The sequence below is a fragment of the Motacilla alba genome, chromosome Z, assembly GCF_015832195.1.
Source record: "Motacilla alba alba isolate MOTALB_02 chromosome Z, Motacilla_alba_V1.0_pri, whole genome shotgun sequence".
Classification (NCBI taxonomy): Eukaryota; Metazoa; Chordata; class Aves; order Passeriformes; family Motacillidae; genus Motacilla; species Motacilla alba.
Window position 1 is genome coordinate 16,927,404 of NC_052046.1, and position 27,880 is coordinate 16,955,283.

Consider the following 27,880-nt stretch of genomic DNA (forward strand, 5'->3'; position numbering starts at 1 on the left):
CACCCAGAATGCAGTCATATTAGTGGTAATGAAAAGGAGTTAAAGAAGAGAAGACACAAACTAAAGACACTGCCAATGGCTAAAAAAACTGAGGAAAACTTACTACAAGATTGGAGGAATAGACAACATGCTAAACCTACTTGCAGTTTTCCTTTACTGATTTTAACTGGTTTTCCTTCTTCGACCAAGAGATTGTTTTTGTTCACAATCCTTGGTGGCTGCTGATGACTTTCCAAATACACGTGAACCTGCAGTCCAGCATTCAGATGAATATCTCCAGCATGGACTGTAAAGTTAAATGTGTCAGTAAGGTTGTTGCTGCCATCATGTCTGTAGGTCACATGTCCCTTCATCAGATCAAGCTGAGTAAAGGAATCCTTGAATACATTATTCACATATATTCTTCCATGTTTTGGGAAAGAGAGTATCTCGTATGCAAGGTCATGATCATTTCTTATGTCTTGGTTTGTAGTAGCACTTAGGTTAGCTGTTGAGACAGTTTCTTCCTTCCCTTTTTGAACCAACAAACCTGTATTATTTGCCAACTTAACATAAGGATCGGTGGCATTTACTTCCAGAAGCAAGGAAGTATAGTGCTTGCCATCTGTCACAAAAAGCACAAAACGCCCAAAATCGGCACCACGGTGTATAAACAGGACTTGCTTTTGCTCCAGGTCCACTTGTTTAAATTGGTAGAGTCTATGCAAAGTATCATTTGCTAGCACCAACTCTCCATTGGAAATACCACGTCTAGTATATAGCAACTGTCCATCATCAAAATCAGAATCAGGATCATGATAACATAGATCTGCCAAAGTTAATAATCGCTGCCCATTTCTTACTATGTCAAATATCTTATCAATTATGCGAACCGGCTTCTCATCATTCTTCAGCTGCACAGAAATATAGAATCTGATTTCTACTGACAAAGGTTCTACTTCTGGATCAAAGCTTGCCCCCTTTACTGACTCTCTGCTGTAAGCTCTGACAAGAAATTCATCAAACATGGTCTCTGAATCGTCATGCACATACATAAGGCACTTATCAATTATATCTTTACTAGTGAAAGTTGTAAGATTGTCCTTATTCTCAAATGAACCAGAAAAATTAGTAAGTTTTAATTTCCCATGCTTAGGAAACTGTATAACTTCATATTGGAAAGTTTTATTATCTGGTGTTTGCACAAATAGTTTTGTCCTTGTTATTAATTCTCCTTCCCCTTCAATAACATTAAGGCCATTGTTTGTCAAAATAATGTTTCTGAAATCTGATTTGATGTAGACTTCAAAGTCATAGAAATTTGAATCCAGATACTTTGTAGAAATGAGAAATCTAAATGAATCATAATCTTCATGGTACTGGCTGATTAATTCATATGCCACTTTTCGATCAGTAATATCTTTTTGGCTAAAGACTGAACCTTTTTTCAAAGGCTGGTCATTAAGCAGTATCTGTCCATTCTTTGGTAGGGACAGAAGTTTGAAATGAAGCTCATCTTCAGGTATTTCTAAATCTGCAATCACAGCAAACAGATTATCAGAATTTAAGTACTCCTTTTTTGGTTTTTCAATTTCAAGAGGAGCATGTTTCAACAGACTGTACCTTAACCATTTCACTCTTATTGGAAATGTGTGCTCTTCACTGATTGTGTTTCCTATGCTAACTTTGAACTTAAACTGGTCGGTAATATTTTCCAGCTGAATGTCTTTAAAAGTGCTACAGTATCTCACCCGGTTGCGCTGAAGAGAGCGTTGAGAAAAAGAGCTGACTTGCTTCCATACCCCCTTTGAATGCTGCCTTTGGACCTGACCAAAGCGAGGTGGCTCTGTGATGTTGTACCATATCTCCAGTTTCTGGAGGACAGCATTTGTTTCAACTGCCAGATGCCTAGGTCTTATAAGAGCTGTAACACCTTGGAGGAGATTTATTCCTGAGTTGTTGACAACTCTGTAATCCAAAGGAACTGCCATGACACGTAACACAACAGTGTTGCTCACCTTCTCACCATCACTTGCCCTGAGAACAATCCTTGAGTTCCTGACACCTCTGTGGACAAAGAAAACAGTGCCTTTGTCTAAATCCTCATTAGAAAAAGTAGTGATAGCTTTTCCAGGATACCTTGAATTTTCTAAAAATCCTGCATCTGCATTCAGATTTCCAAGCACTGAAAGTCTGAGACCCACAGAATCTGTATCTTCATCTAGAACCTTTATCAGGTCATTAGTCAAACGTTTCTTTGAGTTCTCTACGAGAAGAAGCAAGTTTCCCTCAGGAAGTACGATCTCAGGTGCATCATTTACTGGAGTAACAGTAATGCTAAACATATGCTGCTCATTTCCTTGCAAATATGGAGACACAATCGTCTCACTGCTGGCAGAAATGGAGAAATTAAAATAATCATAAGTGTCCTCAGAGCCATCATGGACATATAGGATCTTCCCTTGCCACACATCCTGCATAGTAAATGTATTTACCTCCTGCAGTGGTTCAACATTCAATTTCAAGTGTCCATGAGAGGGTGGTCCCTTTATATCAAAATGAATTTGTGACTGATTAATTCCTAATTTCTGAAAGTCTAAGTTAACTTTAACATGTTTAGATTCAAGTGAAGCTTGTTCACCCTCTAGCACAATCAAGTTACTCAGAACTAAAAGATGGCTTTTGTCTTCCTTGTCCAGAGAAATTGAGCTTTCATGGGAAATGGCAAATACAGGAGCTGCTTTCACAGGAGGGCTCTTTTCAGCCGTGTCTAAAGAAAGATTTGTTTTAAAAGAACTTGGCATTTCACATCCAGCTGAAATGTCCTTAGTTACTAGAACATTCTTCAGTGATTTCTTTTCTGAGTTGGCTTTCAGATTCCTTAAGCAGCCTTTGAAGGATCCTCCTCTGGCATGCTTCCCAGATACTGAGATTAACTTCATCACTTCCAATCTTATGCTGTCATCTACACCACCTACAAAGAAGGGTCCCTTCAGAAGGGGCAACTTACTCTGGGGAGGTAGTAACTTTTTCACAGTTTCTTCATCCAATGTTAGCTGCAAATATTCTGCAGTAAATTTCAGTTTGATGTAGTGCCAACGAGTATCACTGACTGAGCTACGAGAAGAAAGATGGGTTCTACTTCCATGTTTTCCAACATAAGCTTTAATTAAACCATCTTCCATTTCCATTGCAATGAAATCTCCTGCTTGCCCAGGCTGGTAAAGCAGCAAGCCACGTGCAGCTGAGGTTTGTAAAGCATACTCGAAGATTCCCTCGTCATCCATATTCCATGATGGGAAAGAAATATAGGACCTGGAACTAAAGAAACTAATGGGTTCCTCTTCACCTGCAGAGAATTCATCACTGCACCCCACTGAAACTTCATGGATGTTTTTGAAGCCAGGAGAAGGTCTCAGAGGCATCAGAATGTCTAACTGATTGAATGATACACCATCAATACATCCTCGGAAACTGGGCAGTGCTCCAACAAGGTAGGGAACGTCAAGTTTACCAGTACCACCCATGTAGAATCCATAATCAATGTTCAATTCATAAAGAATTCCAGGCATTTTTGCACTAGTTCTATCATGTTTATCAATTACCAATGTGACATTATCATGCTTATGATGTAGTTCAACCAGGTGCCAAGCCAAATCATTCAGCTGAGATCTTTGCTGAGAATGCAGCACTCGTTCTCCCACACCAAAGTTAATTCTCAACTGCAAGAGATAAAATTTTAACTATGAAAATCCATAATTATCTTTTTCACAATCATACATTAAGATATAGTTAATACATTAATTTTCATATCTTTTCACACTAACCAAATAATTTACAAAACAGATTTGAAAAATAAAATCCCAATAAAATTCTGTGTAGGTTTACTTGGCATCACAGATGTTTGAATAACTGCAGAAGCAGGAATGGACTCCTCTGCAATTCTGCTAGAAACAACTCCTGAGAGCCCAACTGAAATTAATCTTCCAAAAACTTACCTTGCATAAAAACAATTACTCAGATCCAAGCATTTTCTGTAATGCTAACATCATAAAATCTGAAATTTTGTTTTTGCTGAACCTCATGCTTTGAACAAAATGATCCTGATTTTAAGATGTAGAGATCTCTATAGGCTATAGATATAATTGTAAGAAATAAAAGTCATTATTTCAAATTACCAATTATATTAAGAGACTTTTCAACTTCTCTAAACAGCAACTTGTTTAGATACCCCATTACAGATAACAGCCTTAAGAAAAACTCTGATAAACACAGGTTACACATAATTTTTAGCTACAGTTATAAAGCATACCTGTACATATCCTGAGCGCAGCTCCATTAAACAATAATCAGTCTTCCCAGCTGCAAGAAGAAGCAGTCCCTGCGGCTTGCTTGTTCGAAACTGCAACTGTAAGGATGTCTGAGAGCATGCTTCTGCCATGTTCACCTCCACAAAGCTACCACCATAAAATGATACTGAAAGAAATAAAGAAAAATGAATAGGAAACTCGATCACACAAACACAAAAAAGCCACTTTCTTATTCATACCCAAATGTATATAAACAATTTATATTATTTTCTATATACTTATTCACCTACAAATGAAAATAAATCTCAGATATCAAATTCACCAGTCCAAGAATTAATAAGAGCCCAGCAGCCATACTAGAATGGACAAGGGATGAATATAGTCCAGTTATCTTATCTCCAACAGTGATGACTGGAAGAGTTACAACCATGCAATTATACTGAATAATTTCTTTCAAATATTCCTTAATTTTTGTTTGTTTCTTTCAGGTCTTTTCCTGAGCTTGTCACACCCAGTCTATTTTGTAGTTGCCACAGAATTTCTCTCTGAAGTATTCCTCCAGTTTCTCTTTGGAAATATTTTCATCTACAACATTATCTTATATCTCCACCAGAGAAAACCTATGTCATTTCTACAGAGAAAACCCGTAAGTCTCCTGCTACCTGTGTCATTTTCAGATGTTTCCATCCCCCTCTTCCAGGCATAACTGCCCTCCTGTTTCCTGTATGCAACTTCCAAACACCCCACCACCCCGCTGGCCAGTCACAAGCCTCCTTCACTGTCTTCTCCTCTCTTTTCTGCTCTGAGGAACAGTAACATCAGTAAGAGTTTTCATTTGACTGCTCACTGCTTTTACCATCCCCACTATTACTATTTTGAACAAAACAGATCCCAAGACCAAATCCTCCCAAATTCTGCTGGTAACTTCCCTGTGACACATTAAAAAAGAAATCGATCAATCATCTACCACTCCTCCTATTTAATCAATTACTTAATATACAAAGCCCTGGCCCTGCACTCCAATGAATGCTAAAAAGCCTTTGGCACCAAACTTTTTAAAGTCTTTTGAAACTCTAAATCTTGGACACCTTGCCCACCCCCATCAAGAAAACTCCAAGGAGTTTGTGAGGAACTCTTGAAAGAAATCTTATAGTCTCCTTCAAAATTAATCCTTCTCGCTTGTGCATTTTTTATCCTTTGTTACAATACCAACAAATTTGAATTATGGATGTCAAGTTTACAGTTCCATGGTAATTCTTGTCATAAATATTAGCATAAAATCTGCCACCATTCCAGGCTTCAGGTTTAAAACTCCAGGGAATTTTAAGCATGAGATCAGATAGTACCCTTAGCAAGCAAGTTATTTCATCACTAAGTTTTTTTCAAGTCCCCTCTCCTCCCCTTCCACTACCCTAAAAAAGGAATTTCCGTTTGGGAATCTTCCCAATTAGCAGTAAATGCCATTTAGTTTAGCTTCTTTGCAGCAGCCATGCCCTTTCTGAGTGCTTCTTATATACTAGTAACTTAATCAACTGGCTGCACTGACCCTCGGCAGGGCTTTTGTTCTTGATGTACTTAAGGAGGATTTAGTAAAAGCTTTGATTCCTTCAAGCTGATCCTTGACCTTTTTTTTCCCAGACATGTCTATTTTCAAATTCCATCTGCCAAAGTTTATGATGCTTTCAGCTGTGTTTGGATACAGCTTGTAAGACACCACCAGTTGAATAATTATTTTGCTGTTTTTAGCTTCATTCTGAAATAATTTTCTCGTTTTAAAATCAAGCATTACTGCAGAGGACTTTAGAGGTTTAAATGTTCCAGTTCCTACATTAGCTGTCTCCTTGCTTAATCTAATACACCCTGACAACTCCTATAAAGTGTGACTTTAACTCTGAATGTGAACTGGATTCTGTGCAGAGTACCAAATCAAAGACATAATATAGTAGCCCATTCATGAAATAACAATCAATAATAGTATCCCAAAAGTTGCTTTAGGATATTAAAGAATTCTACATAGATTTCCCAAGAACAAGATTTCAGCAAAACCCACAGGCAACAACCATGTAATATCAAGTTATATTAATTACCCAGAGAAACACAGGAAAGATCTTTACATTACTGAAATACACATATTTCTTCCAAAGAAAGAGTCACCACTGCCTGGAAAAACTGATCCCAAATGAAACAAAAAGGAATTCTTCCCCAGCAGTTTGCTTCTAGTTTAAAATATGCTTTCATCAAAAAGCTCAAATACACCTTGCGGGTTTTATATTAATTTATACACTGAGAGGACCTATTGTTGTACATAAAAATATTAATCTGTGGGGTAAAGAAAGACCTCCTCATTAAAGCAAGTAGTGGAACAACATAATGAGAGACAAATCCTCAGTATAAATAAGGACTAACTAATAAGACAGGAAGTAGGTTAAATAATCATAATTTTTTATATTATGCTAAATTCATTTATTGGATTTTGGGGGAAGAAATCAAGCAGAGAGATTATGGATTACTCAGTGCAATTTAGAACAATTAGAATGAAGCTGTGAAGACAATATTGTGCAGAGTACCACTGGGCAACAGTTTGATACTTATACTATATATGAATTTTCTGGAATGAAAAAAAGAAGCATAAGTTAAACCTTCTGCCTTCCATAAAACTCTTCAGAGTCAGAATCTGTCACTGAAGGTGGGGCAGGTAGGCACTGATCCACCAGTTAACAAGACTTTGAACCACCTACAGTGCCTTGGCATGATTTCTTTTACAGCTACAAGAACCGTATTTTTAATTTTTTTTTTGACACATTACTTGCTGTATCACAGATAAGATCAAATTCCACTGCTGAGATTGAAAAACATCACCACTACCACAGAACACATAATATGGTTGGCTTACAAATCTTGCAGTCTCCAAAACATGGTGCTCATATTTCAACCCACAGGAGCTGGGTTAATGAATCTTTGTTATAAGGACAAATAGCAAAAGTAATGCAGCAGAATGAGAGGTGAAAAAAACTCCAAAGAATCAAAATATGACACTTCATAATGAAAAAATAGTCCTCCATTTTTGTCAGTTTATCTAAGCTGGTAGCAGATGATATCAACAATACATAATAGACACAAGAAAAATGGAAAAGGAAGCTGACAGATTCATTGGGAATGCCCTTTAAGGCTAAATATACCAATTATTCAAAAGGGAATTCTCAGGGTTGATTCACATTTTCTCAGTGTAAAATTTAGTGAGATTTTGAGGGTAAATAAAACACTACCAGAGTGTGTAAGCCTCTTACACTCACCTAAAATGGACATAATGAAGAATATCCCTATGCTGCATCTACAAATGCTTTACACATCAAAAACAATGTTTAAAGGTCCCTTCCAAACCAAAGCATTCTATGACTTACAGCTAAAAGACAGTCCTGTATTTAAAGCACTGAATGTCAAATGAACAGTGCTGATGTTATTTTCTGGTTATATTACAGAAACTCACTGAAAACTGAATAGTTGAGAAAGCCACTTAAAACCTGATGAAAACATCACTTAGAGCTCCACACACTGAGGTTCTCTCATGGAAAGAAAAGACTGGTGTATTTAATTTACAGTATCTGAATTTAATTCTTTCATTAATCTCTTCATTAACTTCTGAAGTAAAAACTATTTTTTAAGGTTACAATTTAATATTGGTTCATTTCTAACCAGTCTTCTCAGCTAGTGAAAGAGACGCCACACAACCACAGAAACTGACCACTAGACATTTGTAAAGAACGTTATGGCCATTGTTAAGTCTCATGTTAAGTTAAGTTATTTTATATTATTTATTTATTTATTTATAATTGATTTTATATTTTTATTTATTTATAATTTATTTATTTATAATTTATAATATAATATTAACATGTTAAGTCTCACATGGGATTGCAGTGAGGAACAGCAGGTGGGCAAAGGTGGAAGAAAAACCACACTTCTTCAATTGCATGCTAATCCAATAGTTTTTAAAATATATGCAAGTAATAAACTTTATTACCAGTCTTTTAAGCTCTAATTGCAATGTACTTCAAGTTGCATCTCAAGAAGAAACAAAATTTGCAGGTTACATTTTTGGCTGCTTCAATGGTTTTGATGACTGCCCGAGACCGGCAGGTTACCGTGCATCACTACTGGTGAGGTGTCTGGCCTGTCATGAAAAGCCAGGCACAAGACAGCCGAAGCTAGCCGAATGCTAAAACCCAGATACCGGCAGCTGCTGGGTGATACTTATCACCGGGACTACTAGTTCCCACGCACGGAGCAGGCAAGGAATGGCAGGGAATATTCCTGTTTCTACCTCAGCACTTTTCCTCATGACATACTACAATTACGATAAGAGGTGGAGGGAAAAGGTTTACATTTACGTTGCTTGCAAAGCATCCACGTTTTTATTAGGAAGTCTAGCTATGTCAAGTCTCGGCGTCTCTGCAGCAGGAGGGGATGCAGGCACAAGGCGGGCTCACACCCTGGCGGGCAGCTCGGCCTTCACTCTAAGGCAAGAGGACACCACTCCTTCACAAAATGCCCGCCGTCCCACCACCTGTGCGGCCGCCAGCGCCGCCCGCCTGCCGCCCCCGCTCCCGGCCAAGGGGCTGCGGCGGCAGCTGGCCCGAGTACGGGGCCCCCGCCGCCCTCGCCGGGCCGGGACACGGCACGGCACTCCCCGTCGGGCAGCTGCTTTCGCGGGAACACCGGCGACAAGTGCCTCCAGCGCTCCGAGCAGCCCGGGCGCCGGGGCTGCGGCCGGGCCGCCCCTTCCCCGCGGGCACAGGTGCCTTCCGGCCCTCGCCACGGCCCTACCTGAGAGAGCGGGCCGGCCGGAGGCCAGCAGCAGCGCCAGCAGCGGCACCAGCAGCGCCGGCCACCGCAGCGCGGCGGGCATCCCGGCCATGCCGGGGCCGCGGCGCAGCCCTGGGGAGCGGCGAGGAGTGTCACAGCCCCGGCCCGTGCTCACCGCCGTCCTCCCCTCCTTCCCGCCCTCCTCACAGCGCAGCCCCTGCGCCGGCCCGCCCCCGCTCCAGGAGCGCCGGCCTGGGACGGGCGAAGGGGCAGTGCTCTCCCGTAGCTTCGAGCGCCCTTCGTGGCTGTGGGTTATTGCGTGCTTCGGGTGGGACCTGCCCACATGTGAGTTAGAGCTGTTGTCAGTAGTCGCCCAGTGCGCCCACTCTGTCTCCGTGGCCTGCCTGTCGCAGTGGAAGACTGCTCTGAGGTACCCCAAACCTTCCCCTCTGCTGGCTGGAGCATCTCCAGCCCTCAGAGTGTTTGTATGTTGTCCATAAAGAAACGCATCACACTGCTTTAGCAAAGAAGCATATTACAGGTAGACCAAACAATGGTTTCAGAAGTTGAGATGATCACAGAACCAATTAGACTAGAAACACCTCTGAAACTGAGGCCAATCTGTGACCAAACCCCACCGTTACAACTCTACCATGCCACTGACTGCCACATCCAGCCTTTCCTTCAACACCTTCAAGAGAAGGTGCTCCACCTCCCTGGGCACCCCATTCCTATGTCTAATCACCCCTTCTGTGAAGAAATTCTTCCTAATGTCCATCCTGTGCCTCCCCTGGCACAGCTTAAGACCATGTCCACTCGTCCTGTTTCCTGGGAGAAGAGGCTAACCCCCACCTAGCTACAACATCCTCCAAGCTAGTTATAGTGATAAGGTCTGATCACAACAAGTACAGGTCCTAAATTAGAAAAAAATATGCATTTCACCCCTTCTCACTGCAGTCCTGTGCTTAAAAGCACAAAGTGTCAGCTTAGGAAATGTTTTTAAAGAGCACATTTCAGCCAGCCATTTATCAGCCTTTACCACACTTAATTCAAATATGCAAACATGCCTTGAGTTACATAAATGATCCGTGCCAGGAGCCGCCTTGCAGTCATAAAATTTTCTGTGATTTTATCAGCTAAGCAGGGTGCATTGCAATGTGTCTGAACAGGTCGGTTGTTTTTTTAACTTGTTACTCCCTTACACATAGGACTGGAATCTGTGGCCTGAAATATGACACTAAGCAAGCAGAGTAAGTAACTGAGATACCAAAACTGAAAAAAAAAAAAAAAAGAAGAAAAAATGATGATGGCATTAATATCTTTTCTGGGTCAGCTGTCTGGTTCTTCTCTTCCTTTGAGGTTTGCAATCAGCATTTAGTCTAGATTTTCCTTAGAAAACTTTGGAAGGCTTTGCTATCTTTACAGTTTTAGAATAATGTATGTGACAGCAGGGTGAATCTGTGCCCAGATGGAAATAATGGAGAGGTATCTTCCCCTAAATATCACTTAAAAACTTTATTAAAGATCTCAAAGGCAGAGGCCTGATAAACTTCATTCACTTCATACTGGCACTCAGAGAAGATTTGTGAAAACCTGGAGAAGACATTACAAAAAGCATCTATTTAAGATGTGAACAAGAAGGTCAAAAAGAGGATTTAATGTGGGATAACAATTTATAGCATGACTGATACTGGAAAAGCAGATCTCCAGATGTACGTCAACAAACCCCTGTGCTGCAGCAGGGAAGCCTGGGGAAAAGTTTTGCCTTTGCATCATTCACCTGAGTTGCACAGGTCTCACTTATCCCTATCTTGTGCAGAGCAGTTTGCTGGGAAAGTCATTGGATTATACCTCAGAAGGGATAGCATCACTTGCACTGTGGGCCTTGAGAAGTAGTAGTCAAAAAATACTGCAGCAAGGTGCTTGAATGAGGGGCACGAGATAGGTAAAGGACTGTCCCATACATGAGAGGGGTTTTGGAACTAAACTCAAAGACAGCAAGATAGGGAGCATGAGGCCCTGGTATCACATGTGCACCTGGTGAGGCACATGAAGAAGGACACTGTGCAAGCAGGGGGCATGTCTGTGCTGGATCAGAGCACCACTGAAGGTCTGAGTTCAGAGAAGGAAAAATAAATAAGCAATGTTGCTGGGCTGAGCTACAAAAACTTTGTGAACATGAAAAAAACATGAACGAGCCATATTTTTAAAAATACCTTATGATTCATGGTATAGGATGAAATTTGGGAATAAGATGCAGTTATTTTAGGTAATCTATTTCGCGTTATAGCTACCAGTACAGTCACAAAAACGTAATCAGTCCCTAGTGAGTAATGGCAGGAATCACTGAACTAAAACTTTCTTCAAACAAAATAATCTTTTTTTTGTATGCTCATTTAAAATTTGACTTTTGTCCAAAGAAAGGCAGTTGACTCTGAGGTCAGTTGACTCAGAGAAGGGACTGACAGAGCTGGGATTGTTCAGCCCAAAGAGGAGGTTCAGGGGAATCTAATCAATGATTATATCAATGTCTATGAACAGGTGATGGGAGCATGTGAAAAGAGAGAGTAGGACTTGTTACAGGTGTCCAGGGAAAGTACAAGCCCAAACAATTAAGCCCAAACTGAAATAAAGGAAATTGCATTTAAATACATAAAATCCTCCTCATGCTTGGGATAAAGCACTAGAACAGGTTGCTCAGACAGGGTCTCCATCTTTATTCATACTCAAAACTTGAGAGGGCACAGCCCTGAGCAACCAGCTGGCAGTGGCCCTAATCGGAGCAGAGGGTTTGGTCTGGATAGGCTCCGGAGGTACCTTCCCACCTCAACTGTTCTGTGGTGCTGTGACTCAGAAATCTTCATGGACATTTAAAACAAACATTGAGACTTCTGAAAAGAGAAAGGCCATATCTTGAGCAATGCCAACATGGCTGTAGCTTTAAGGCACGTTTTCTTAAGTCGTTTAGAATTTTCTGACCATGGGTCCTACTTGCTTTTTGTGGAACATAATTTCTAAATAAATGTGTTAAATATTTGGATAAATACTATTCCTGTTAAATCATACTTCATCATTGTTAAGCACCATCAATCTACTTCCTTTTTTTATTTCTGCTTTTCCCATATGTCTGTGATTTGGGGGGTTTAATTATTTTTTTTCTTTTTATAATATTTAGCACATATTATTCAAGGATTTAGTATGCCTTAAGAGCACAGCAGGATTTGTTGCCTACAAAAAATTCCAGTCATGGAATGGTTCCTATATATCTGTAACTACTGGATATGCAGTATCCAGTCATGGATACTGCATATCCAGTAGTTGATCTCAGTGCTGAGTAGTTCTGTGTGAATGTGTAAAATTATGCAACTAGTTGACTGATTCTTTCCTAATAATGATGGAGATCTGCTTGTTTGCATCTGACAGCCTATCAATATAACAGTTTCTTTTTGTTTTATTTAGTTGGGAAAAGGTTCCACTGAGAAGACAGGATTTTCGTGTGGTACTGGAAACCACTTTAAAGATTAGTTTAAATTAGATCACTAAATTAAATCTAAAAATTAGATTATTTAATTTTCAATTAATAGTAATCTTTGCAAATTGCTGCTGCAAACAATCTTTTCTTAGGGTTGCCATAGGCTTTCAGACAATTGGGAGGAAAAAATACAAAACCAAGAACAAACAAAAAAAATCCCGCACCAAAGGTCAAAACATGTTTTGAAAAAATTTATATCCTATTTCTTTGAATTTGGTTAAATTATGCTGAAATTGCAGTTGTGGGTAACTAACAAACACTTTGCAGAAGTGCCTGGGTAAATATAATGGGAAAGATTGATCACTGGCTACACTGTGTCAGGTGGAAAATACTGAAGTTTGATTTCCTGAGTGGAGATGCAAAGTAGTGAACCAAAGTTTCTTAATATCAGTATCTGTGTATGTGTGCTCTGTTCTCTCATCAAAAGCAAGCACAAATTTTCAGTGGTCCATACAAATCCTCAAAGATATTGGCTGGACACTAGAGGGAGTCCTTTTTTCTTGTAACAGCTCCTTAAGTAAATAGTACCTTATAAATTAAAATGTTGAAGTAGAACTTCTGGGAAAAGTGAAGGAGCTGTTAATTTAGATGGGATCAAACAGTATTTAACTTCTAAATCCTAAGCTTGCAATGATTCATTAATACAATTGAATTTTTAAAAGGGCATTTCTTTTAAATAAAAGCTTTGGGGTTTTCTTTCAGTAAAAAGTGTATTTGAAGTCATCATTCAAAATTAATCTCTTACACATTATTGTTCTGGTAATTTAAATTACAAGGGACCTGTTCAACAAAGCTATGCTCTTCTCATGCTACCTAACTGAAGACTTTAGATTGATAGGCTCTATGTTTTCAAGTTAGACTACAGAGTTTTACTGAAGTCAATCGCAGTTGCCAGCTCTCAGCATCACATTTGCAATAAAAATAGGTTGCCTAAAAGTGCCTTGGTGCATCCAACAAGTTACTGTGTATAGTGGTCCATGCATGTTCCTAACTCGCATTAACTATTTTGAAAACTGTAGATATCTGAAAGAGAAATTCATATGCATGCAGGACTGGAAGTCCTCAGTAGCTCACAATTATAGTTTATCCTGTGCCACTGGGATTGAGAATATTTATTGTGATGTGGCAGATCCTAAATTGTCAGCCTAAAGCAAGGCAAAGCTCTAGGCTCTGAATTAAGCAGGAGGAAGTCATAGGCATTCACTAGGGATCGAAGTGCTCCCTTTCTTCCCCATGCCTCAAACCAATACCTCTTAGCCTGCTTCAGGTATTCACCATATTCTTGTCCCTTCCAAGATCTCACAGAATGAGTGCTCAATTCTTGCTCCTCTTCTGATGTTGAATGAGCAACATTGGGGAGCTCTGAGCTTGACTCAGGCACAGGTCATCCAGGAAAATAAAATTCTCTTTTTCTGCTGCAATGGCATAGTCTGAGAAACTCAACACAGCAGTCAGCACAAGAGGCTGCAACTATTACTGGGAGGAAGAGGTTTGGAGAACCCAAAGAAGAAATGGGTGGAATAACCGTGGTGAGTAGTGGTGCCCTTTGCCTGCATGGCACTAGTGTGCCTTTGAGATCAAGCTATTAAGAGGCCAGCCCAATGGCGATCCCCACTGTAGTGATGTTATCAGGGCAGGAGAAAAATCACAGCCATGTACGCAGGCCATACAGCAGACTTTTCTCCCTTAAACTCTTCTTGGGGTAAAGGTTTGCTCATCTTCCTTTTTTTCCTCTGTGGGTGGTAAGGCTCAATTACATCAGTTTGCAGCTGTGTACATCTTCAGGCTGTGCAGTGGAGGATCTGCTGTCCTCACTTGCTGTCCTCACATTCATGCTTGAGTTGTCATGGCTGATCATTTGCTCTAATAAAGGCTGCTAAAGCAATAGAGTTTTAGAAGAGACAAAGAAGTGTGAGTGTATATTATGATGCCATGGCATAGAGTCTGCCTTATCCCCTGTAGGGTAAATGCTAGCAAACACAGGACACTCACCCTGTGATCTCTCCTAGTTACAGATCAAATTGTCGTTATTTTCTTGCAACACATTTACCTAATTTACAGAATATAATAATTAGTATAGTAGCTTGCATATTAAGTATTATTTAAATAAATCTATTACTTTTAAAACAAATTAGGGAAGTGCAAGAAACAATGCAGAAGCCTTTGCTTGTATTATTTTTGCTTGCTTGTTCTGCTTCACTATATGGAAAATGTGGTTCTTTATCCCAGGTGTTTACTGATTTACATATATGAAAGAGTCTGAATTTTCACACTGGCCTTAAAAGGAACCTTCCTTTGCCCCAGGTTCAGTGTTAAGTGTTGCAGTTTAGTGTCCTCTCTCTTGAAAATCTGTACAAAAGTCTCGGGTAATTTCTTTCTTTGGTACCTATTTAAAACATCCAACTCCAAAAGTGATAATCTTTCCTCAGAGATAATCTTTCAGAACTGGGAGTCTTGAAACAGACCTTCATTCCTATCTACCAAAGCAAATCAACTGTCAGTCAGCCAAAAGTCCAGCAAAGAAAAAAACAGCAGCTACAGCAAAACTATGCAAGTTATCTTTGCACAGGGAGGAGACTAGAATGCAGCTTTTGTACAGGTCAAAGGAGGCAGAGGAACTCAAAGGGATGCTGCTAAAGAAAATGCTTTCATGCCCTTGGCTTCAGGGCACTGAAAGAGATAAAGCAACTCCCTGGAGAGGGATTCACTTCCAGGGCAGTTGTGTATGGTCTTTCTCAAGATATTTGAAGAATTTAGGTTCTTAGGTTTTAGTGAAAAATATTATCTCATTCCACTAAATGGCTGAGTTAGAGAGACTGTATGGGGATCAGAGAATGAAGCAGCTCAATTACAAGCAGTATGTCAGAATGCTAAATAAAAATAGTTAAATAGGAAAAAAAGCCACTTTCCTACAGTTTTGAGTTTGGGGGCTTTTTTTGCTGCACTGATTTGTGCAGTTCACTAATACTTTTTGACTTTAGCAGGTTTTTATGCCACTTCTGCAGATCAGAACCTTCATGAGCGTTGTTTGTACCCAGTCTCCTTTGGTTAGACACTTTTTCTTTAGGAAAACCACTTATATCCCTCCACACCAATCTGTTTTTCTCAATTCTCTGTGCAAATGGTTTGGATTCTTTCAACAAAACTCATCCTGGATCAGTGAGAAGTGTCCAGTGCCACTGTTATTGTTCTGGTGGAGGATCTCATACTTTTTCATATGCTGTCTTTAGCATCACTATAAATGAGTGGTATTTTTCTAGCCCTCCTGCGCTGATACTCCCATGACTCTCATTCCTGCTGCCTGTATTAAAAAGTGCATTTGCAAATGTATTTTGTATGCCTTTGCTTTTTGGATTACTTATGAAACTGCAGTTGTAGCAAGTTCATACCATTGCTATGCAGAAAACTATCTGTCTAAATCAATACCCTCTGTTGATATCTAGATAGGATTCCTGTCTTGCATCAGTCTTACAGAGATGCTGCTGCACTGGCTAAACAATCTCTGGCTCATACTAGCTGTTTTCACAGCCTTTATGATTTTGACTGTTTTGTTCTTACTAAAGCACTCACATTAGGAGAAATGTGATCCTGCCTTTTTTTTCTGTTAGCCATGGTTACAGAACAGTTTTGGCTGTGGGTGATAATAACAGAGGATGGAAGGAACCACCTGTATCATTAAATAAGACCTTCCAGCTACTGCAAACATTACCTCATATAATAATCACTGTTACTCAGTTATTGAACTCTATTTTAAAAGCATTCAGATGGCTTGGACTCATCCCATGTCCTTTATCTAATGCAATTTTTGTAAAGCTGCCCCTGAATGTGATTGGAAACTACTGATTTTCAGCTGAATTTCTTTATGGGTGGTTGATATCTCATTTTTGCCAACATTACTTTTGAATCAAAATCTCAAACTCTTTGTGCTGAAATTTTCCTCAATGTATTTGTAGCTGGTACTCTTTTTCCTATCAGACCTGGCTGAACAAGCCTGCCTTGTCTATCTAGCCTCTTCTCACAAATTAAGTTCTCAGTATCCTCACTGTTGTTTTCAGCCTCCTCTTCCTCCTCCTTTGCTGAGGAGGTGAAACCACCTTTCAGAAACAGAGGTGAACAGAATAATATATAGCCACTCAGACTTGGTCACAGAAAGGCTTTGCCTCACACTTTCCTCTCATGGCTTCAGATGGTCTGGCTCTTAGACAGTGGACCAGACTGTCAAATCCAAGAGAAATCCATTCGCCTCAAACCTGGCAAAGGAGGGGACAGCTTCAACATCTGGCAAGGGAGATGGCTGCCACCATGCTGCTCTCCAGAGACTCTGGATTTCTCTGCTTTGGATTTCTGATAGCAACCTCTCTGTGATGGATCTGACTAACAGAAACATTGGATTAATAACTATGCTCCCCATGCCCCATGTGAGGAGCACGGCTGGCATGTGCATTGGCCTTGTGTCTCAGCAGGGTTTACCACATTTATCCCAACTGACAGCCTGTGTACACACTGTATTAGATTCACTATTTTAGCCCTTTAACCCCTATAATTATGTTATTAATTTCATGCACCTTTTAGAACTTGTGTTCTTTTGGTTTTCTCATATCTAAACAAGTTGCCTCATTGCAACTTTTCCTGAGAACTCTCTGCCAGCTCTCTTTTGCTGCATCATTGTCATTTATTTTTCTGGGGTAATACAAGTACTGTACTCCTCCCTGCATGGGCAGTTTAGAAAGAGTCACAGCCCAATAGCTTAGGAAATGGGTCTGATAAATAATGAGAAGAGAGTGAAATGGTAGAGCTAGGTGTGATGTGATGACCAGGACTGCAAAGGCAGCCTGTAGGTTTTTAATACTTTGTTATAATGTTACTGTAATGATTAATAGGGTTAATATTTTATATATAGTGTAAGTTTTGAGTTTCCACAGAGTTTGGAAGAATAGGATTTACAGGCTGGGCTGTTGGCTTGGTGCTCTGGTGCTTGGGAGCATTTCATCAGATGAATGTATTTTTCATGTATCTGAAAAATACATGAGAGTTTTTGAATGAAGAGAAGATCAAAAAGACCATCAAAGCTACTGTCCTTGATGAAGCAGATGACAAAAATTCAGTGATGTATGGCCTTGGACAGAAAGACAAATGATATTACTGACCTAAAGGCCTGCTAGCCCTATCAAAAACACTTTGCATTGAGCTTCACAGAGCTGGGATTTAATAAAAACAATTAATTTAGTACTCATAGGAACATGGAGACATGGGAGGTCTTGAGGTTACTTGATCACCAGTAGAAGTGGATTCTTAATGGCTGTGATTTTTGCAGGCAGCAGGAAAAAGTTCTGACATATCTTCAGTTATTGTTGTTCTGTGGCTAACTTGTCATGCAGCCAGGTTTCCTGGTGTCTCCCAGCCATGACAGTTTCTTATACGAACAAGAGGAAGATTGTTTTCATTTTTAATCCATTAATTTCCTTAAGAAAGACAGTCTGGATTTGAAAAGTAATGTCTTAACACTTTGGGTATGTTTGACTCATCCTGACTGATCTCTCACTGCCATAACAAATCTGGTGTGAACACTTTGTTCTGGTGTGTGGTATTTCAACACTGAGATTACATTTTGGAAGCAGTCCTGTATCCCACTCCATTGTCCAGATTAACTGAACTGGAGCCAGTTCACTCTGTGCTTTTACTACCAAAGAATGTTTCAGGGGTTTGGGTCACCCTGTGGCAGCTGAGAGAGAGAAAGATGTACTCTGAAACCAGCCACTGACCTCCCCAGCTATAAATGGTGTCCATGGTACCTACTCCATTTTATCAAATGTTTTCACTACTCCAGATCATATGCCTGTAGACTACTCTATAGGAGGTACTGGACTTCTACTGTCTTCCCTACCTAGTGTATAAGTCATCCATACAACTGACTACTGCCCACACACTGGCCCTGCAAATAGTCCCACAGTTCATTGCACATATACCCAGTCACCCCTTCAGACAGGGACTCCAATATTGGTAATCCAGTCACCCTGTGTTTTTTTTCCAGCTGTCAGACCTTGTGCTAATCCTGTATACCTCTTTTAGACTGATCACTGATGAAAGTTTGTTTTCTTTGTGTTATTTTGTTAGGAAGACTCAATACAAAAGACACAGATGGCAACAATCATCTAAAGATCTTGATGGCTTGTGTTCACCAAGGACTGCTTGTCGAAGAAGAAATATGCATTTAGGCCCCGAGGAATCACAGGTGTCAGCAGGGGTCATCTGCAATGCCTTTCAGTGCAAAATTTTAAAAGGAAATGTTGTTAGAGTTAGTTTCTCCTTCCAGAGAAACTTTGTTGGACATCTCAGATCAGTGTAGCGCTGTTACTCTTCACCAGGTACTTCAGGCTAGAATGGGAGTTATTTTTCTCTTCAACAGGTTAAAAATGGCAGATCTCATCAAGGCAGGCTACATCCATGCTTTCCCACTGCCCCTGGGGTACTATCAGCACTAGCAAAACTTGCGCTCTTGTTGAAGAGTGGGTCTAGTGATATGGTGGTTGAAAGCATAGCTGGGCTTGAAGACCATGGCAGCTTCACTGAACCATGGCCTCATATGAGTGTGTCTGAGTTGGCTCTGAGAGCAAAAATAGGACCAGGTATGTGGAGTATTACTTTCCGAATTATATCCAGGCTGCCTCAGGCTTCTTTAAAGATATGTCCACTCTGCAGGGAGTTTCAAAGTAGAAATTATTCACTGCAGCATCACTGGAATCAAAAGGAAACAGAGATGAGTTGCTTCAAAACAGAGGTAGCCTGGTTTCTGGTGGTCAGTCCAACTTCTATCTGGGAGACCTAGAAAGGATTGTGGGAGGTGGATAAAGAAGACAGAGGAAGAAATGTTGGCAGAAAAGGAAAAAATGTCGAAAGGAAAGAGAAGGGAAAGAGTGTCTCCCTTGCTGTCTGCTCTGCAGGTGGTAGATAAGTGACTGGGATAGAGATACTAAAAAGAAGAGTGTTGTAACAAATTACAGAAGAGGTTTCATTGACCATTTATTCTTACAGTCTGTCAATGTTTCCCTTAAAGCTAGGATAATCCAGAGACCTTAAAATTACTTCATAGGCAGATCCCCAAGCTGCCAATTGCAAATTGCTGATTCCTGTTCTCCTTCAAAAGAGAGATTCTCTCTCCTTTTTTTATGCTCACAATTGAGTGTGATTTTTCTGAGGCTCTACATTTGTATTCCTTGCACAGAAGAATACTTTTATTGTTACATACTATGGCCATGCTTCTTCTGCAAACACTTTAGCTTTTGAACACAGCATGTCTGATTTATTTTGGCTTCCTTTCTCTTTTTACCCAACATATTAGAAAAACAGACATGTATCTCCACTGTACTCTGTATTCACAGCACACTGACCTGTGCCATTTTGCATCTTCTGCCACAGTTGATCTCATATGATTATTGAGAACCCTTTGTGGCAGACATTGACCAAAACACTCTAAAACTACAAAAGCTTTATTTTCCCAGTATTATCCAAATTTTTCTCATTAAGAGTGGCAGGGCCAAATCTAATTCAATTCTTGTGATGAGATCTCAGACCTAAGCACTTACATTAGCTGTTTTCTGAAGAGCAGACTGCCTGCAGGGACTCCTGCTCAATCCTCAGTCCTAGTGATGTGACACCACTGAATCCAGTTGAACTCCAGTGTTTGAAAACACTGCTGACAATGAGAGCAGCATCAGACCCACCTAACTGTGTGTATTTTACATGTGTTTGTAATTTTTTCCATCCCACTCCTAACTTTGTTTCCAGGTCTGTACCACTGATGCTCATACAGTGTAATGCTTGATAGGTCAAGATAGGGTTTTTTTGTTGTTGTAGTTATTAAAGAATTTGGAGGTTTGAAAGTAAGCAGTCAGTTGCCTTCCTTTGTGTGAATACCATTTTTCATATAGAAAAAACAGGATTAGTCATTTGATAGCTGACATTTGAGTCATGTTATGTTGCAGTCTTTTTCCCTTAAACACAATGCTACACAAATGCCTGTCTGACAATCAAAATCCATTTATTGTAAAAATGTCCTTAACATTTGGGTTTACTTGAGGAGGTAGCTTTAATCCTCTGTCTGACAGTCAAACAGTAATTTTTCTGTTATGGGTAGCCTAGGAACTATATTTTGCAGCTGCTCAGCCTTCTTTGAATGCAGCATGACTTCAGAAATAGACCCATTGAGAGCACTACTTTCCCTGATATTTAATCTTTATAGAATATTCCCCCCATCTGTGTAGCAGTAATCAAAAGGGAAGTAATAACAAAGGGAGAAATTTACTTCTTCTGTTATTCCCCTCCTTTGACAGAATCACAATGCAGGGAGTGCATGGCTGAGCCCTCCATCCTCCAGCAGAAAGAATTTTCTTTGTGCTTCCAGTCCTCTTACCTGAAAGTGTTGAACATTCAGCACCTCCTTCCAGTTCCAAAATAAAGTGCTTCCTGGCCAGTTGTTTTCAAAAAGATGACATCTTGTTCACCTGTCCAGAAAATGGAGTTAGGATTTGTACATATCTTAACCAATTATCTTAACATCTTGTCCCTGTCTTGAAACTTAATATTCCCCAGTTGCTGCTGTTTTGAATGATCAAATTAAATGTTTAACACTTCCTTCATTGTGTGCATTTGCAGTGGAAAGACTTGCAATTAAATGTCAGTGTTGTAAAAGAAACCACAAAGTCACCAGTTATTTCCATCTGTGAAATCACAAAGTAGCCATATAATCTTGCCTGTGCAGGCTAGTGAGGATAGGCATATGCTAGCACCAATGTGGCAGACACCACTGCAGTATATGGCAGAAAAAACTGAATTGTGAAAGGAGATGCCTTGGAGACCATTGAGATTTAGGAATAGATGTCCATTAGTTAATCACTGGAATTTGAACATTACAGTAATTTGCTTTTCCTCAGAGAATTTATGAAAACTTACAACAGACTAACTGGATCCCAAGTCCAGCTGAGATAGAAATTGCCTCAGTTTTGCTTCAGTGATTGTGGCAATGATGATTTATACCATCTGAGCATTTGAGTTCATGTTGCTGTTTGTAACCATGGTGAGAAAGGTATATTGCAGTGAGCTGAGTAACATAGCATGCTGGAGTTTAATTATTTTTCGGTTTCTAGTTCCTCACTTTGTCTTATTAATGTTACAAGCAACAGCAAAAGTAATATGAAAAATATACAAAAATTCAGGTACAATATTTTGTAAGTAGCTTTTACAAACTTCATTTGCTGATATAGGGACACAGTAAGTTATTTGTTTGCAAATATTTTGTTAAATTTGGAAATATTACCCACTCTTCTTGTCAAGAAATCAAAATTTTAGATTCACTTTCCAATGTGAATGTGGTTCATTCCTGATGTTTCTGATGACTCATCCCCTGTTCTTACCTTGTCTTCTTCAAGTGTAAATGGGAAAATATATGCAGCCTCTGTCTAATTATCAGACCTGTTTTGGTACATAGGTAAAACTCACTATGTGTTTTAAGACATTCCTAGGAAGCATGCAAGGCAGTCACGTTGTTCTTGCAACAATGGAGAATAATGTTTGGAATAATGTTATGGCATCTTTGTTTATGATCATTTTTCTGGGCACACCGAGGATAGTCAAATAAGCAGTTAACTCTGAAGTGTCTGAGTCTTAGTTATATTCTTTTAGGATGGTGAGAATTATTTTATCTTTCAATTAGGGAACAAACTCATGTGGAATATTTTGGATGTAATGTGGGAGAGAAAAGTGCTGAAAATGAGGTGAAATTAAGTATTTTATTAGATCCATTAACGTAATATTTCTCCATTTTCAGCAGTGCTGAAAAGCAAGCACAGTGAAACAGAGTTTGCTTGCATATAGGCAAGTGCAAATGAGTTTGCCCATTTTATCACAACAGAACTGATTTCTTCTTTGTCAAGGGATAGTAAGGGAATGAAGCAACCTTGCAACTTCTTTTACTTGCATTTAGCTGATCTTTATCTTAAACATGTCTCTTAACCTTGGTTTTTAATCCTAGTAATCAATTGAAAGAATAGCTTTAAGAAGTGGTCAGCCAAAAATAGCAGCTCTATTGCCAACACCACCTCCCCTTCCCATCCAACTCTGGCAAATGTTTCCCTTCCTCTCTTTCTCTTCTTATCCAGCCATGTCATCCAACAGAACCAGAGGCTAGGATCTGAGAGTATGCAGGAAGGCAGCTGGGGAGAGAAGAGATAAAAGCTTGGAGAGGACAGAGATGTTTTCTCTTGTTCCTTATATACTTTCTAAGCATTCTGTCTGACTTATAGGGAAAAGACATCCTATCTGACACCTAGCCTAATGTCTTTTAAAGTGATATCCTTTTCCTAATCTGGTATTTGGAAAACAGTAATGACAATTGGTAGTCCTGGAGTGTCATTTCAAAAGATCATTTGAAGTAGTCTATTTGGAAACTTTAGAATTACATGGCTTAATAAATGGTCTCCTTTTTCTTACTCTGGTTTGCAGAACCAACCTAATCTGTGCTGTTCTCTCCATCCAACCCTGGAAGCACCTTTTTTAAACAAACTCAATGCCTGTGGCTTGCTCTAATGCATTGTCAGATCCCAAATATCATCTGCCACCTGCCAGCCACTGACATACATCTTGATAAACAGTGTTTTTCATTTCATGTGAACTAGGTTGTTCTTGTTTACTCCCAGAAGTATAAAACAGCTCCTATTGTCCATTGTTCCCGTATTTACTCTCAGAAAGCCTATTTGTTTCTGGCAGCCTCCTCTTCAAGGAATGTGATGCAGAGTACAGATAAAAGTGCAAGCATCTGTTAAGATGACTGGCATTATTCTGACAACAGTAGAATCATCTGCTTGGGAAGGCAGGCAGGCACAGCCAAACAAAATTAACTGTATCTTCATTCTGCAGCGGCACTGATAAAACATATGCTTTAATTCCAGGAGAGTTAAAGCAGCTGTGCAAAGCCTGCTGCTTATTTCCTAGGCTTCGTATTCATGGCATGGCACACACTGATTCCTTCAGCAGGAGCTGACATTTACATAGATGCTAAGCTCCAGCATACTTTTAAGGATAAAGGCAAAAAAAACCCCAGAGTTCTTCAAGTATTAATTGTTCTTGGAAGCTTTAAGGAGTGTTTGCAATCCTAGAAGATGGTACCTGACAGACTTCAAGTCTTGATCCTTTATTTCAGCCCTGAGTGATAGGGGAAAGTCTCTCCAGTCATCAGTGCTATTTCAGGCAACACTAAGAAAATTTTCAATGTTTTCCAGTTCAAGCATTGACCTGACCTGACCCTGCTTAACTTTAAAATCTGGCCAACAGGGTCTGAAATTATTTTTTCTGTATCTAAGGGCTGAATGCATGTTTAAATGCTTGAGGCCTCTACTGTCAATATTAGTCCTCTGATCAAAGATAAAGTGTTCTATTTGACTTTTACACAGCTGATTTTGTCTTGGCAGACCTAAAAAATATTTCTGAGGGAGAAAAATTACTGAAATCTGAAATCCTATGGGGTTTTTTATTTCTCACTAAAATATATTTTTAATAAGGACCTAAGAATCTTCAGTGGTGTCTGCTGAAAGTGGTGTTTGCTTCTCCAATGTTATTTTTTTCTCATTATTACTGGCTAGATTCAACAAAATAATGTTCTCAAAAGAGACCAGCTATTACTCTTCTTCCATTCTATCCTTCTCCTGTTTTATTTTCAGTTTTTATTATGCAAAATGCAAGGAATTCCTCTGCAAATACAAGTGTCAAATTCCCTAAACATCAGAAAGCAAAAATAGCTGTAGAGAATGTTCTGCAAGACCCCAGCACTTTCATAAAACAATCAAAATGAGATAACTGGCATGTATACCAGGGAAAGACTCTCTCCCATCACTGATGTTTCTCTGGGCTGCACAGGGATATCAGGTTGATACTTTGATAGATTGCAATCTGTTTTCAGCAGCTGACCCAGACATAACATCATCATTTCCTGATTATATTGATATGTGTTTCTATTATTTGCTTATTTTGCGCCTTGAGAAACAATTCCTTTTTGTTGTTAAACTGTAAACAGCATAGCAAGGCCTCATATTAAATCATAATTATTTACCATGCTGTTCACGCACCTTTGTCCCTGGGGAATGTGGTGACGTGAATTTACAGGAAGATCGGGGTATTTCTCACCAACAGTTTCCTGTTATTGATATGCTTTTGTTTAGTTGTGATCTTTTTTTTACTCTTTCAGGTTCTCAGGGGAAAAATAAACAGGCACATGACATTAATCACAGTCCTTGGGTATCGTATTGGAAGTCTCACAAATACTTTCAATGTGGAATTGTGAACTAGGTTTGCATCTTTGGAAAACACCAATGACAGCTTATTGTTTGCAAGTACTTGCTCCCCTATTCTGATAAATGATTCCAATAATTCTTTAAAATTCTTTTGTGATTGTGTTCCTTTTTAGATCCCAGAAGGGTTCAAAAGTTTATGAAGACAGCCTTGAATAGTTTGCACTAGTGTGTGAAGATTTGCATAATTGGGCTGTTTTCATTTGGAAAACATGGACCACATAAGAAAATATGGACCACATAAGAAATACAGAGATAATTCAAAAATCCAGAGTCCTTTCAGCAAATACTATCAAACTTGGCCAAAAATCTTTTCTTTAAGATCGTTTGCCAAGTTTTTTTTCTTAATGAATATATGAAGCCTATATTCTTTCTGCAGAATAATATTATTATATAAATTGTATTTACCTGTGTGTCAAAAGTCACCAGTGTAATTATCAGGGTAGCTATCTAACGTATCTAAGATGTACCTCCTAAATATTTTTCAGTGGTTTTGGCTATCATACTTTTATGTCTGTCTCTATGGATATGAGGTACACTCCTAGCCAAAAACCTTTGCAAAATATCTTGATTTTGCAATAAGGCATTGCAGTAGAACAACCAAGAAAGTTAATAACAAACCAAATTTTGGGAGGTCTGGATATTTCTTCTTCCAAAGCATTGTAGAAATATTGTGGTTATAGGCAAAATGACATTGTGTCCTGGAGAACCCACACCAGGAAGGCCACCAAGAGATCTGTTGGCTAAAGTAAAGTACCATTACTTAATTCACAAGTAATGTAGTAGCTATTCAGATTCATTACCAAATTGTCAGGGTTTAATACTTTTGTTTCATCATTGTTAAATAGCATATTTCTTAGCATCTATGCTGTAAGATTTAAAGAAAAATCTCAGAGACATATCTACATGTCCACAACCTATTTGTCACTGCAGATTTGTTGTATTTAGTACTTAGTACTTCAGTGCTGCACTGAGTGTGTGACATTGTTGTTTTTCTTCATTTCTGCTGCTATTATTGAGGACTAAGTGTAAGCTCACAAAAGCTGCATGTGATGTAATGTTAATAAAAGTCATAGGATCATAAAATGGCTTCAGCTGGGAGGAACCTTAGAAGTCATCCCATTCTAAAGGGACACCTTCCACTATCCCAGGTTGCTCAGAGCTCCATCCAGCCTGGCCCTGAACAATTACAGGGATGGGGCATCCACAACTTCTCTGGGCAACCTGTGCCAGTGCCTCACCACCCTCACAGTAAAGAATTTCTTCCTAATATCTAATTGAAACCTTCTTTCAGTTTGAATCCATTTCCCCTTATTCTGTCACTGCATGCTCTTGTATACAGTCTCTCTCCATCTCTTATAACTCCATACAGAAGTTGTTAACTATCTTCTCCTCCTGAAGTGTTTAACTTCTGGATAACATGTAGATGTTACATGATTTTTTAAAATACTCAATTTTTCCTGTCCAGGAAGGCTATGTAATCTAAATGGCTCCATAGAAAGTTTTTCAATCCTGCTCCCACTTGATTTCAGCAAACTTGTCCTCATCTGTAAGCTCAGCCAAATGAGATCTGGCTGCTTAAGGAAATTTTAAGAAATCTCAGGTTATTACGTTGTTCTAGTCGTGACATTTTATCCTCTGGATTTTCACACCTTGAAAGCAAATTGCTGGTTCCATTACTGCATCAGATACATTTCCTCACAAAGCTATCCGTTTAAGAATTCACAAACTAGGCAAAATAGTTCTTTCTCTTTGTGGTGAAAAAAAAATTACAAAACCCACAAATTATTTATTAAGCAGGCTGTAACGAAGTTTTCTATCTGATGTTTTTCATTAAGTACAAGTATCAGTCAAATCATAGAAGTGTGCCATCCCCCCAAGTCAAGTTTTTTCCATTCCAAGTGAAGCTCAGGACTAGCAGATGAAATCCCCAGCACAGGCAGCAAGTTCACCTCTCACTCTCTGATATCACCCCTCAGGACCTTGGGTTCTCTCCCAGCACATAGTACTCTAGAATCCATAAAGTCATAAAGTGCCTTCAGTTTTGTTCCAACACAGCGCCTTTTTAGCATCACCTGTTGGGATGTCAACTCCAAGTTGTGCAAGCTGTGGCCTTGGCTGCGCCTCAGCAATTGTGTGGCCTGAATAAAACCTTGGCTTAATATTTCACTCATACAGCTGATGTATTCTTCAACCTACTCCCAGACCCAGCTGACCTGGTGAAGATGAACTCAGATAAAATGTTTTGGAAGTTTAGGAAATGCCTAATTCCCTAGTCATATCCACAGCTACACTCTGAATGCACAGTTTTAACGCAGTTCTTCCTTCCTCAGTAAGGGTTTAAGATACAAATCTGGATCTTCTATTTAAGTACCACACAGGATGGAAAGTAGTCAGAATTACATTTTATCCAAAATATTTCAGATTCTTTACTCCTACTGGTTTGATGTTTGGGATCATTCCTCAGGAGAGAAGAAGAAAAAGGACCTGTCATTTTTCTGAGTCATTGGATATTTTGTTTTGTTGTTTCTCTGTAGTTCTTGCTCTCTGGTAACTACCTCAAGAGCCATTTCCAACAAGATGGTGAGACGCTTGTAATTTGTTATATCTCTCTGAAACCTCAGTAAGTGATCTTGATATGTTTAACATCTCTCTCAAGATATTTCTGTTATTATTATTCTTTCATTCCACAGGAAAAAGTTATTTCTGTTGTTGTTAAGTGCCATTTGAAAACAGAGATGTCAGTCATGATCATTACAGAATTACGACCCCTAATCAGAATGCCTTTTCCTCTGCATGGATGCTTTGGCCTCTTTGATTTGCTTTATGTTTGACTAACTGATTGCTTTCATATTTGTCACAATTAGGAGGACAAATGTCCAAGATAACAGTCAAAACTAGATATTCAAAGGTCAATG

At 39.3% G+C, this 27,880-nt stretch overlaps 2 protein-coding genes across 2 annotated transcripts in view; both read right to left on the bottom strand.

The window, feature by feature from the left end:
• Nucleotides 1–9,330, bottom strand: part of LOC119695729 (chondroitin sulfate proteoglycan 4-like) — a 36,946-nt gene extending 27,616 nt beyond the window's left edge. Inside the window, exons 1-3 of the mRNA XM_038124735.1 lie at nucleotides 9,114–9,330; nucleotides 4,292–4,455; nucleotides 141–3,701 (exon numbers count right to left, since the gene is read on the bottom strand). Coding sequence (XP_037980663.1) covers nucleotides 141–3,701; nucleotides 4,292–4,455; nucleotides 9,114–9,204 — 3,816 coding nt within the window. The 5' untranslated portion in view covers nucleotides 9,205–9,330. The remainder of the gene's footprint in view (nucleotides 1–140; nucleotides 3,702–4,291; nucleotides 4,456–9,113) is intronic.
• An 8,381-nt stretch (nucleotides 9,331–17,711) lies between these two features.
• ESM1 (endothelial cell specific molecule 1) overlaps nucleotides 17,712–27,880 on the bottom strand; it is a 51,333-nt gene continuing 41,164 nt past the window's right edge. Inside the window, exons 6-7 of the mRNA XM_038124737.1 lie at nucleotides 21,035–21,125; nucleotides 17,712–19,446 (exon numbers count right to left, since the gene is read on the bottom strand). Of these exons, the coding sequence (XP_037980665.1) occupies nucleotides 21,052–21,125 (74 nt within the window). The 3' untranslated portion in view covers nucleotides 17,712–19,446; nucleotides 21,035–21,051. The remainder of the gene's footprint in view (nucleotides 19,447–21,034; nucleotides 21,126–27,880) is intronic.